The 13,654-nt window shown below is 36.6% G+C and overlaps 1 protein-coding gene across 4 annotated transcripts in view; it reads left to right on the top strand.

The window, feature by feature from the left end:
* Positions 1 to 845: 845 nt before the first annotated feature.
* LOC137242184 (glycoprotein-N-acetylgalactosamine 3-beta-galactosyltransferase 1) overlaps positions 846 to 13,654 on the top strand; it is an 82,384-nt gene continuing 69,575 nt past the window's right edge. For 3 of the 4 annotated variants that reach the window (XM_067769551.1, XM_067769552.1, XM_067769549.1), the window contains exons 1-2: positions 846 to 1,715; positions 5,483 to 5,576. In XM_067769551.1, coding sequence (XP_067625652.1) covers positions 1,183 to 1,715; positions 5,483 to 5,576 — 627 coding nt within the window. In that variant the 5' untranslated portion in view covers positions 846 to 1,182. The remainder of the gene's footprint in view (positions 1,716 to 5,482; positions 5,577 to 13,654) is intronic. The other variant, XM_067769550.1, reaches the window with a different exon arrangement.

Genomic DNA, 13,654 nt, shown 5'->3' with positions numbered 1-13,654 from the left:
GCGTCGCTCTCGCTAGGCACAAAGGTAAAACCAATAATAACAACAAGTTAGGAAGGCTAAGTTCGGGTGTAACCGAACATTACATATTCAGCTGCCAAATTACAGCTTTCAAAACTTTTAAGTTACCTTCTTTTAAAAGTGGGCGTTGCCACGTCCATTGTCCAAAATTTTACTAATTTTCTATTCTGCGCCATAAGGTCAACCCACCTACCAAGTTTCGTCGCTTTATCAGTCTTTGGTAATGAATTATCGAACTTTTTCGGTTTCTCGATATCGAAAAAGTGGGCGTGGTTATAGTCCGATTTCGTTCATTTTAAATAGCGATCTGTAGTGAGTGCCCAGGAACTTACATACCAAATTTCATTAAGATACCTCAAAATTTACTCAAGTAATCGTGTTTACGGACAGACGGACGGACGGACGGACATGGCTAAATTAATTTCTTTTTTCGCCAGATCATTTTGATATATAGAAGTCTATATCTATCTCGATTAATTTATGCAGTTACGGGATACCGTTATGCGAACAAAATTAATATACTCTGTGAGCTCTGCTCAGCTAAGTATAAAAATTATGGTAGGCCTGTAACATAAGTTTGTTTCATATTGTGAATTTTATCAGATCTGCCGAAGACTCCGATTTTGTGATACCACAACGTATCTTTATCTTTTTGTATGAGTGTGTCGTAAGTGATGGTCGCTATACCAACTTCGAATTTACTTTGACCATATTTAAGTAATTTCTGCCGACTTACATGATTGTAGAACACTGTGCATTTGTTACTAAAAGTTGGACTATGTGGCGTTCTGCACCAGGCAGCGTGACACCCAACGTTTAGTTGGTCGCAATCAATAGGCGCACCAAGTAAGACTAGTGAACGATTCGGGAGTTTTTTAATAGGCCGATCGAAGTTATTGGCGCGTTAAATATTTTCGAAACTTTGTGTAAATATATGAATGCAAAGTTCAATGCGGTATTTGCGTATGCGCATAAAGAATTTAACAGTGATATTTTTAAGTTAAAGGTGTTGATGGAGTATGTCATTTTTCAGATAGTAAAGTTCGACCACAAATAAAAATATGAAAAAAAGCAATGAAGTATACAAAATAAATACAATGAATTTGCATATTATGTTTGTGATCAACTAAAAAGGTGTATAATATTATACAAAGAAAATAAACCATGAGTTCAAATTCTTTATACTACCCTCGCGGTTCCCATACACGAAACAATTGCTCCCCACTTCGAGTACAATTGCTCATACTAATTGGATTTGTATTGGGCTTCCTCATGGCGCTTGGCACATTGCTACTTTATAATCGTTTTCAACTAGACACAGTGAAGCAGCGGCAACAAACCACAGCTACTGAATATTGGAAAACGCGTTATATGACGGCCTTGCAAGAACTGGATACACAGAATGATATACTACACCAGCATCTTAACAAAAATCTACGAGTAGTGTGTATGGTATTGACATCACCTAATCAACATGAAAGCCATGCCAAGCATGTAAAGGCCACATGGGGCAAACGGTGTTCACGTCTCATATTTCTTAGCAGTGAAATGGATGCAGATTTGGGTGCGGTGTCAGTGATCGAACCTGAGATGGATACTTATGATGATTTGTGGAAAAAAACTCGTGAGGGATTTCGTTATGTTTATGATAATTATTATGATGATTATGATTGGTTCGTGAAGGCTGATGATGATACGTAAGTGCGCGTACATACACGGTTATATGTTTGATTCTAAATTTTAAACCATTAATCGGGTTAGGAAACTTTTCAAACTATGTTTTATAACCTAAACTGAAAATTGCTCAACTAACTCTACGGTTTTTAATTTTTATCGGTTTAAATTTTAAACTGAACGCAATAATAGTCTCACTAATCTTCACTAAAACCAGTCTCATTCATGATATACGAATTTTCAGGTAGATTCATTTAAAAATTTTTGATGGAAAATGAAATTTTTTGAAGTCTTATTTTTGTAGATACATATAACGACTAACCTTTTCTTATTGGTTAAATTGAAAAAGGGAATTTCAAAATTTTTGTTTTGGAGGTTTTCAGAGTTTGCCGAAAAATAATATATTAAGGACGGTCAAACTCTTGTCAGTCTGTCACGTGGTTGCATCCCGCTTTCAGCGCACACAGTTGTCCCTATTGCTACTATCTACGAAGCTAATGCCGCACACCGGGCCCTGCTAATGTCTTCCCGCCCTCTTTCCGGAAGCAGTACACCAGAAGGACTAGGAAAAAGAGCTCTAATCCCTGTCACCATGTGCACCGTTTCCCAGTACAGAAAATATACGGTTGCGCCAAGTGCCCAGTGCAGTTCTTGTCTCGAATAGTGCCTTTGTTGCATTATGTAGCCAAACGGCTGTCCCTCCAGGCGATGCAAATCTTGAAATCAATAGCATCTATATCCCCATGTTACCTGCTGCGCCAGTGGTTAGCGTTCTGACATTAATGCTCTACTAACTGTCAAAATCGCATAATTTTAGGCTCTTTATTGCCCATTACGAGCTCTTGCATTCGATAATGCGAGCAGACAGTAGGGTAGGTATGTTGGTGGATCAATAGACGACAGGACATTATGCACTGTGAGCGGATACGTCATGCGTGTGAATATTTGACATTTAAAAAGTCAGCGAAGGACATAGGTATAAACTGTGTAAATTAAAAGCCGATGCTAATCCTAGCAATCGACTACTTGTCCATACTTCTCTCGCTAGAACGGTAAACTGACTTCATTACATCTGAATATCACAGGCTTGGCGAGAGAACATGACCTCTTGAGACAGCAAGACCCTGGCGACCATCAAATCAGAAAATATATCATCGCCTTTGTTTAAAACATCCTGTTGGGTACGAAGAAATACGCGAGCACTTTCTGCCGATAGTACATGACGCATTCCCCGGCTGACGAATCCAAACGGCAGGCCAACAGATAAACATATAAACATAAACATAGCGCGTCTCTCAGTACCATCCCCGCCAGAGAGATTTAAGAAGCAAGTAATTTATGTCTATTGTTTTGGTTGTCTTGTTGGTGATTAGAGATATATTTTTGCAAACTTCTGGCAGCCATGACATATTCGTAACTGACATGATCTCAACATCAAATTTTCTTATGGAACTGCACTCCATTACTGAGAAAGTACTAGTCATGGTTTAAAGGAGATGTCTAGGGGCCGTAAAAGGCACCCTAGAGCGCGCTTGCAGTTTGAATTACAGAGTCTTGCTCATTTCCTGTGTCCTAGAAGGCGCAGCTTATTTCAATATCGGCTGGTCGATCGTCTTATTTATTTGCAGAAACGCTAACCTTTGTGTTTGCCTTTAAGATGTTTTTTGTTTTTTTACGCATTAATACTGTCGTCCATAGCAAAAAGGAAGAACATGCATTTACTGCCTTTTACACATTTTATTGCCAATAAATTTCTCCGATTACAGTTTACTCATTGACTAAAGAAATACTTATTAAAGACCTATAGTGAAAGATAAAACAAGGTTTTAGTTTTGATATTTACTTGAAAAAATTAAATTTTCCCAAGCAAAACTTCAATATTCTCCGATTTTACTTTTTACACTAGACACCTTTTTTGCTATGGACGGTAGCAATAGTGTTCGAGTTTATGCAGCCGATGAAGGAGGAAGTAAAACCAGCTAATTAAGGGCTTTAGAATATTCCCGCGGTAGGCATGTCTGAAGTAAGAGGCGACTAAAATCCACAGACCAAAATGGCTGGGCTAGTACCTAATTTTCGGACATCGATACTCGGTAAAGTAAGAAGAATAACTATAACAACAGTCTCCCAACCCTGATATTTTATTACCGCTTTTCCAGCTGCTTCCAAGTGATAAAGATAGTGACCAGAGATTCGTTAGAAGAACGAAACAAATTATTTCAGGAAGTAAAAAACAGAAGGATCCGAGAGGTAATCATTCATCTAAGAATAAATCTGCAGTCTGAAGAAAATTCCTCTTTGTGGTTCAGGGAGCTGCAAATTAGACATAGTAAAGATCCGAGATAAGTATATAACCTCTTGCTTTATATTTTGGATACCTAATGACTTCATGACTTTCGACCATTTAAAGTTTACAATACATACTTTGAGGTCGACGCTGAAGCTTTTGTTGTGTTCTCAAACATCGTCCGACTTACTAGGAAATGCGGTATTGATATGGTACTCTCATATAGTTTGATTTGGTAGAAGTAGGCAACTCAGAGCTTAATGAAAGCTACGCTTGAGTGAGGCCGGTTGCAAGAGTTATAAACTTCATTTCAGTGGAAAGTGGCTTCCCTAAAGACATGGGCAGCATGCCAATACTTCTGAATTTCAAGGCTCTTTAATACTGAGTAGGATTCTGTTCAAAGAAAACTCCTACCACTTATTTTGTTTTGTTGATTTTCGACAGGGTGGATAAATGATGTATATTGGAACGATTTTCCGTCATCGCTTGTCAAATTTGGTTTTGAGACAAACCGGTTTCGGCGTTGTGCCGTTCCAATATACATCAAACTCCTACCACCATATTAGTGACAACATTAAAGGAAGCAGCCACATATATGTGCATGTAAACATCAAAGCAAGCAGCCTACATATAGCGAAGCTAACGGCAAAGATAATATTGCACATACATACATGTAGGCAACAGCTAAGAGCAGAAGTTATCACACATACACACGAATATAACTAGAATACGCACGTAAATATCAGATACATGAAGGAGAAATAAATAAGTAGCTGTTCGCGAAAAGTCTAGACCTTAGAAGAAATATGCAAACGAGGCAACAGAGAGTATAAAAGCAGCGCAAGCTGAGGAATGATCAATCAGTTTGATTTTTAACACGCTTTTAGTGAACTACGTCAGTATTGTGATTGTGAAGTATTACTGCCACAGTAGAGTTATAAATAAAGAACATTGTGAATATTTGAGTTATTTATTCGATAGTTCAGCGATTCGAATGTTAATAGAAGGTGCATAAATATCATAAAAAAGAGGGACTGGATATGGAAGACTTCTCTGGCTGCAATCGCCACAAAGTTAATACATCCATAGCGACATACAGACTCCTGGATTTTATAATAGGCTTCGTAAACTGTTTTCCTTCCCATATGTTAAATACCAGGTCTCGATGCCGTCACGTAAATGGTTCAATAGTTACTTAATCTTTTTCTTCTTGTAGCAGTAATAGCTATAATAACTGTATGGCTCAATTGTCCACTACTGAAGGGTTTAAAGTGTGATTAATTTTCGGAAGCACGTTTCGATGGGCGATCACTTAAGGCAGTTTTTGCATATAAATGCATATACGCCTCCCGTACATAGTAAAAGCTACATGTTATAAAAACGTATCTTAGCTAATATATATTGTTTGATAAGCAAACGTTGCGATATGTATCTCTAACAGAGAAAAATGAATAATTGTTCACTAATTTATGTAAGTACATGTATGTTTTTTTTTGCTCTTAGGTACATGGTTATGGAAAATTTACGTTACATGCTTTACGCATATCACCCGGAGACCCCCATATATTTCGGATATCAATTGGTTCGATATGGAGTGGTAAGTTTGCCAGTTAAGTAAATTTTAATTAACAAAAATAATAATATCTTGATGCGAAAACCGAAGTTCTCTTCCAAGCTTTGGTGAGCTCCCTATAGTTTATTCCTACATATTGGCTAAGCCTGCATGTATCTTGCCAACTCCGAACGGCATTTTGTCGAGAAGCTTTTCATGGCAGAAATACATTCGGAGTGTTTGCAGCACCACTGCGATTTTGTTGTTACTTTTCCCGGGATTCGAACCTGTGACTTTCGAATTGATTTGGTAGTACACAACCTCCAACCCCAGCGACCGACAGTAGATTGATTTGACATAGGATATATTTAATTACACGAAGAGATTAATTGCGTCAAATTTGTAGTATTGAAACGATACATCGAAAGCTTAAAAATTCGTTAATAAAGTTATTTAAATTAAATTACAGCCGAATAAAGAAGTTGTTCAACTGCTGATTTATCCCAAGCATTGAAAATCTCTAGTCGTGCGTGCAAGCGATAAAATCGCAATTATGATAATAAATGACTAAGCGTCAAATGAAGTGATACCAATTACCATACGAAATTTATGCAAACCATCAATAAAAAATAAATCCCTACACTTTGATGATTGATTTAATTGATTGATGATGCTACAAAAAAGATGCACACAAAAATGAAATTAAAAACCAGTAACATTTGATTACATAATCACCAGATTTATCGATAACTAATAAGGTATGACAAAGGAGGTGTAGTCATTTCCTTAAAACTTAAATGGCATTTGTTTCGTTCTGGGCAAAAGCAAGCAGCCACACTTACGTACAAGGCAACGAAGAATATTCCACACACATAACCAGCAGCTCGATGCAAAAAAATTATTTCACATTCACATATGCAGTCAGCAGATAAGAGCAGACGCTGTTACTCATACATACACGCGGATATATAGAAGAAAAACGTAAACTACAAATGTACATGTATATAGCTAAATAACCAAGTATGAGATACAAGTTTTATAGAAGGCATGTACGTGAAAGGTCTAGACCCTAGGAGAAATAGACGAACGAGTCTAACTGAGAGTATAAAAGAAGCGCGGTAAAAGCGATATGTTTGATTTAAACACGCTATTAGTGAAGTTTAAATGTGATTTTGAAGTACTACTCCGAAAGTAGTCTAAATAAAGACTATTTTGCAATAGTGAATATCGAAGTTATTTATTCGAAAGTTCGGCGATTCGAACGTTAGCAGAAGATCCAAAATTATCAGAAACTCCCCAAAATTGTTTACAATACTGTAAGATCCTAAATAATATATATCGCTGTCGCGCAACTCCGAATGAACTTCGAATACAAACCTAACTTTTTTGTAGTAGTACATTTTATATTTGGATGCATTTTTAATTAGTGCATAAGTACTAAGCCATTCGTTGTTATACTTTTTTTTTTCCAAATATTGAATTTCAGCCGAATTGGATAACTCTTAGAACTGCCACGGACATTTGAAAATTTTTAAAACCATATGCATACAGGGTGCAACAGTTTATATAAAATAATTCAAAAACGTTGATTTTTTAATCATTTGGTATGTGAAAAAAACTCACAGAATTATATTATGAAGGTAAGAATCAGTAAGTCTGAGGTTTCGCGTAATTATCGGCTTTCAAAAAACAATAGAACGCATTTTTCCTTCTACTCAAGAAATCTCCAGTTTTTTATATGGATCAGCGAAAACGACTGTGACCCATTAAAAATCTTATTTCGTCCTAACATTTCGGCCATATTAGATTTTTAATCAGACCAAGAGTTAATGGGCTATTTTAGACTTAAGCGAGAAACAGAGCATAATTCAGAATCTTATCTTGAAAAGTTGGAAAATATTTGTAGTCGTAAGCAATAACCGCCTAATTCCTATCTTTTTACATGGAACTTAGGCGATTATTGCTTATGGCCACGGATAAATTAATAGAAAGCAATTAATTGGTATGGGCTTTGGTTAAATTGTACCGCTCAATCATATTTGCTTCAAACTGGTGTGAATCATTTTAAAATCAGGTCAGAAATAGCAAAGTTATAAATGTGTAGTAGAGTTATATAGCTTCATTTAGTATATCGATACCGTACAGCACATGTAATTGGAAATTAAATTTTAAAAGTATCAACTTTTTTCTATACAAACTTAATACGAATGCTCGTGTGGGTTTTTTGTAACAAGTTTTCGATTGATGTTTTATACGGTATCGAAATGCATAAAATTGCTGTCCTTTTAGGAAACTCGCTATAATTTTGCCAATTTGGAACAGATTTGTGGATAGTTTGGACAAATATGGAGTTAAATAACCTTTAATTCTACATCGAAATTTAAACAAAACAATTGCTACTTATTGACTTATTTTGCTACATACTACTCTAATGCGAATTTCAGACAGAGGTTTAATGAAATAATTAGTCGCGTTTTCCACATTAAAGCCCTTATTGAACTCAATCTTCCATACGATATTCAAATTCCTAATTATCTCATAATTGCTTTATTGAATGCCTAATGGAGTGAAACATCTAGTGTGTTTTGCTTTATGTTTCAGATTTCATTGTAAATTCAACAAATGACAATCAAAAATAAATTATTTTCAATAATTTACAAAAAATAGAAAACACTAAAAAAAATCAAAATTTTAATTTTACTGTATTTGAAGCAAAAGTTAATATGGCTTTTTCAAAAATAGGCACATATTTGGTTAGGTACAACATCTATGAATTGTTATAAATACATTTTATTTTGAATGTTTTTATAGTTAAGGAGGAAACGGCTACTATTAAACTTAACTTTTTTTTGTAAAGGTGTAATTTTTTGGTGCTGCTGACAGATGTTCGCTTAATGAAGCAAATGATCTTGTGTGAGAAGAAAAACTTAATTACTTCATTCAATGAAATTATTATTCAATTAGGTTACTGTGTGAAATTGGCATATGAATCTAAATTCTGCTTACCCAAAAACTATCAACCTTTAAATTGAAAAAAAAGGAATGAATTTTTTCAGAAATGATAAACTCTTAGATACAAAAAAAATTGAGCTAGTGGCAGCGCTGAGTACAAGTAATGTTGTTCCGATATGAGTAACTACGAGTAAATACTCCAGTACTTTGCTCAAGCATCGAGTATTTTTGATTGCTTTGACAATTCCCGCCAAATTAAATTTCAAGATTTTATAGGTTTGGCAATTTTGATTTGTCATACAAAAATGATTCAAAACTAATAAGGCAGTTCAGAGTCGTGTGTATTTGATATTAAAAGCGTTGCAATGGCATTTTTGACACTCATTCATTTTGACAGTCAGCATAAGAAATTATTACTATTATCAATTCAAAGGTTCTCTGCCTCCGAATACGGGTGCCCATAGACATAATTTCTGAGTCTTCTTCAGGTTTTGGTGTGTCCTAAAGATATGAGCGATAGTAGATTTAGCAGGTATGAAGCCACACTGATAAGGTCAATCAGTTTGTTGATTTTGGGCTTCAATCTTTCTCTTGAAGAAATGATTGATTTTGAGAGTATTGAGTTCCACTTATAAACTAGCTGACGCAAAAAAAAAAACAAAGAGCAAGTCCATTTTAATTAATTACGCCGGCGCACGAAAGCAAAGTAGTCTTTAATTTAACAAACTGAAAATAAAAGTATGAAATATAGAGTATCTGTACAAGTTATAGCGTTTTCTTTTCTGAAATAAATTGTTGCCTAAGCAAATGGTAAAGCCTTAATAGAGTTACTCCTACCAGAGAATGTTAAACATTTATAGTGGATGCAGATAACATAAATGGCTACCCCGTGTATCAGCTGATCTTCTCAAATTTCAATGATAATAAAAATTCATTAGCAATTATTTCCTTCATTTCAATTTACTTCGCTAAAAATTTTGTGAAGTTACGAAAATAAATTTTCACGATCAGCTGGTCTAGCAGAGTTGCACATCACGCCGCCATTTTACGCAGGGTAAAAGTGTAACGCTTTTGCGTTGCGAGCAGGCAACAATTTTCACAAAAGAACGAAAGGTCCCGTAAAGGCTTTACCTGCTTTTTAAACGGGAACAAAATATATTTACAACCCTTGCGCGGCGTACAAAAGCGTAACACTTTTTCCAGAAAAGGAAACGCTATTAGAACTGATTGACTGCTTGCTTTACTGAATCTCTGTCGCTGCGCTCATACGAAATATGTATATGTAGGTGAACGCCGAATACTTAAGGTCCAGTTACTCACGAACGTACGTACAAACAACGTGTCAGCTGACACGACCTATCTTATAAATGTGCAATATTAACGAAAACTCATCGACGTGCAACGCACGTACTAACGTAGCCCGGAATGTAGAAAACAAAACAATTTTGATTTTTTTCGTAAGAACGTGTCAGCTGAAAGAGTTGCCTAGTAAACTTTTGTACGCTAATTTTGACCGTGTGCAGTTTTAAAGTTTGAAAAATTGTAAAAATAATTAGAAATAATTATGTAAAAGTGCAGTTTATAAATATGTAATCTATTTATAAAAATAAATAAAAACATGTAAGGCGCGATAACCTCCGAAGAGATCTAAGGCCGAACTTCTCTTCCAATTTGCGTCGTGCTCCTCTTGATTTTCCTTACAAATTGGCCGGACGGGGCCTACATGATTTATGCCGACTCCGAACGGCATCTGCAAGCAGTAGAGTTTTCACTGAGAGCTTTTCATGGCAGAAATACACCCGGAGCGCTTGCCAAACACTGCCGAGGGGCGGGGTCGCTTGCCACTACGGGCATAAATTTCCTTCAAATGTGTGTACGTACGCCACACGTATACGTACGTTAAACACGTCGGTGGATAACTGCATCTTTAGTCTTTCGAGGCTCTCGGGTGCACTGGCAAACGACACTGAAGCAAATATTTTTCAACCTATTTATGTTTTGGCCTCAAATAAATTTTTTTTTAAGTTTAGGGTAATTGGAATATTTAGATACATACATATGTCATCGCAATTATTCATTCGAATGATTTCATGCCCATACCGAGCACGCCGGGTACAAGTTCACATTATTTAAAGCGACGACTTGTCAGCTATTAGGAAGATGTAGCTTATGTAGCTTATACATATGTATATTCGAGGCTTTTGTTCATTTTGCTAATTCTAATATTTTTATTTGAATAACAATGTATGCTAATTATTACAAGTTCTGACTGTAAATATGTTGTTTTTATATTAATTTGCGATGCTAATTGACTCATAGAATCAAAAAATTCTGTTGACACACAAAAATGTGCAGACTTCCGCTGTCACGCCTACCTCGCTTTATTATACTTACATAAATCATTGGAATTCAAAAAATACGGGTTTACTGCCAATGCGGCAATTAAATTGAATGTGGAGAAGCTCGCGCGATTTGAGAATCAAAATTCAAGCTTACAGAATCCAGGGCCAGTTTATATTTGCTTGTCATTACCCCAGCGGCTGCCGTGGTGCGGTGGTAGAGTGCTGCGCCTACCATATTAAGGATCCTGAGTTCGAGCAATTCCAAAAATTTAGAAGCCAGTTTCTTCAACTAGAAAAACAGGTTTTCTAAGCGGGGTCGCGCCTCGGCAGTGATTTGGCAAACACCCCTAGCTTGTCAGTGAGAACTAAACGACCTTGCAGACGCCGTTCGCAGTCGGCGTGAAACATGTATGTAGGTCCCATCCCGCCAATTTGCAGGGAAAATTAAAAAGGAGTACGACGCAAATTGAGAGAGAAGTGCCTTGTACTGATATTTTCTTCATTACCCAGTAAATTAAGTACCTTTATGATAGATATATTCGGAATGCGCGCCAAATAAAAAGCCCACGCAAAACTGAAATTAAACAAAATTTGTTCAAATTAGCAGTTGATGACTTAAACAAATAAAAACAACTTTTAATTTGAAGACGAAAGCTAAGAGCAGTAAATAATTTATTCATAAAACATATCAATGCTTCGCAACATAATTAATGCAATTACTGAAGTGTAAACAAACAGTGATATTTTGAAAACGCATATTTTTAAATTAAATAAATTCCAGACCACCTCGAATTTCTAAGTATCTCTACTAAAAATATATTTACAGTATTAAATAAACGTATTAATTTGTTATCGTTTTTTTATGGCTGTCGTAAAGCCAAGGTGTGAGATTTCATCGTTATTACAACTGATTTTGAACTTTATACCTATCGGTACAACCATGCGCGGTATTATTGATTGTGTCCGCCGAACGGATTTATAAATGTGGAGAGAAAGATCATCCATCCACGGGTTTAATGTTGGAATATATAAATGCTAAAAAGTTCTTCACATTTTTTCTCAACTCATGCGTACAGTAAGCATAAAATTAAGTTCAATCAACGCGTCCTAAGCCTTTAATTTAAGTGGCATATTTCTAGAGTTTACAGTTGGCTATATCTTAGGGCTGGTCGATTTAAAAATCGCTCATTGCTCTGTGAAATTCGTATTCTAGGGATCAAAATAAGAAACTTTGCGGAAGGAACCATACCTCTAAAATGAGTCCAAATGTATGACCGACCCCCACGAACTTTGGAGGCCCGACCCACCGATGCCAGTGGCACACTGGACTCGATTGGAGCACTCTAAATGGGTCAAAGTGGGATTTCTCAAAATTTGCCTCTACCCAAAAGTTCGACACAAATTGGGGGGGGGGGGGGGGGCATCAGAATTCGTTTTAGAGGTATGGTTCCTTCGGCAAAGTTTCCTATTTTGATCCCTAGAATATGATTTTCACAGAGCAATGGGCGATTTTTTTGCCTCCCCACAAATTGACCCGCCCTAGTATATATGTATCTCCTGTTAGGTCTCACCCACACCTTGATTTTTTACTTGTTTCAGTTGACATTTGAAATAAAAGTGAAAAAATGCTTTCATCGTTCAAACTGACGCGTACTAAGAGCCCCAAATGGGATCTAGTCCACCTGCGCCTCTTTCTTCAAACTCAGTGGAGGTCTTCCTTTCCTTTGCTACGTAACGCGGGTATCGATTAGATACTTTCTGGATCCAGAGAATGTGCCCCATTCGCATTATTTGACCCAGCCAACAAACTCCTTATGATTTGTGTAATATGTTCACAACTGATCTCAACTTGAGATTTGCTTCTTCTTTGATCATGGGACAGCCAAAAGCTTGGTAACGGGATTTTGATGTCATGGCGAGGACAATAAACAAAAATGAAAAAAAAATGTTAATCCTATGGCGCGATTTACATCCGAGGAGATTAAGGCCAATTTTCACTGAAATCTTTTTCATGGCAATATGCCCCCGCAGTGTTTGCCGTACCACTGCCGAGGGGCAACCCTAGTTGAAAAAACTGTTTTCAAAATGTTTGGTGTTACTTTGCCCGGGAGTTGAACATGGGACCCTCGGTGTGGCAAGCGGAGCACGCTACCATCACACCACGGCGGCCGCCGAGGACAATAAACATAAGTATATGTTTTATATGTATTTAATTAGCGAGCTTTGCTCATATTGCTTTATACAATGGTTTTTGTAATTGATATTAGAGAAAAATTGTAAGTTTATAAACGGCGATGGTTACTAGGACATGTTTCTGAATTTCACTTCTTCATCAGCTAGCTTTTCGGGAGCTGAGCGTTGAACTCGAATCTCCAACATTCATATCAGTGCAAAGGCAGATGCCTTTTAGCTGCTAAGCCATATGAATGTCCCGTTGTTCGCTGTACAATTGGTCTCTAAGAGTTGCCTTTTTGTTTATATTCCTGTTGATCACCATGTAGGCACATACACTCTGTATGTAGTTTATTCCTAATGGTGTGTATATGATTTTTAGGCGCGCTTTTGAAAGCTTAGTAGCATTTGTTCGGATTTTTACAGTAGGAGGACTCATGAAAGCATATAAACTTATAAGGTGTACAATTATATCCATTTACACACGCTGTTATATGAACGCACCTAGTAATACTCTTGATAAACTTGATTGTTTATCAGCTGTATTATTGCCAAACAAAATTTTTTTGATTGTTACTTACTTACTTACTTAATTGGCGCTTAACCGTCTAAACGGTTATGGCCGTCCAACAAGGCGCGCCAGTCGCTCCTTCGCTC

This window comes from Eurosta solidaginis, chromosome 2 (genome assembly GCF_040869045.1).
Source record: "Eurosta solidaginis isolate ZX-2024a chromosome 2, ASM4086904v1, whole genome shotgun sequence".
Taxonomy (NCBI): domain Eukaryota; kingdom Metazoa; phylum Arthropoda; class Insecta; order Diptera; family Tephritidae; genus Eurosta; species Eurosta solidaginis.
Note: the sequence above shows the minus strand (reverse complement) of the source record. Positions and strands in the feature narration are given on the sequence as shown.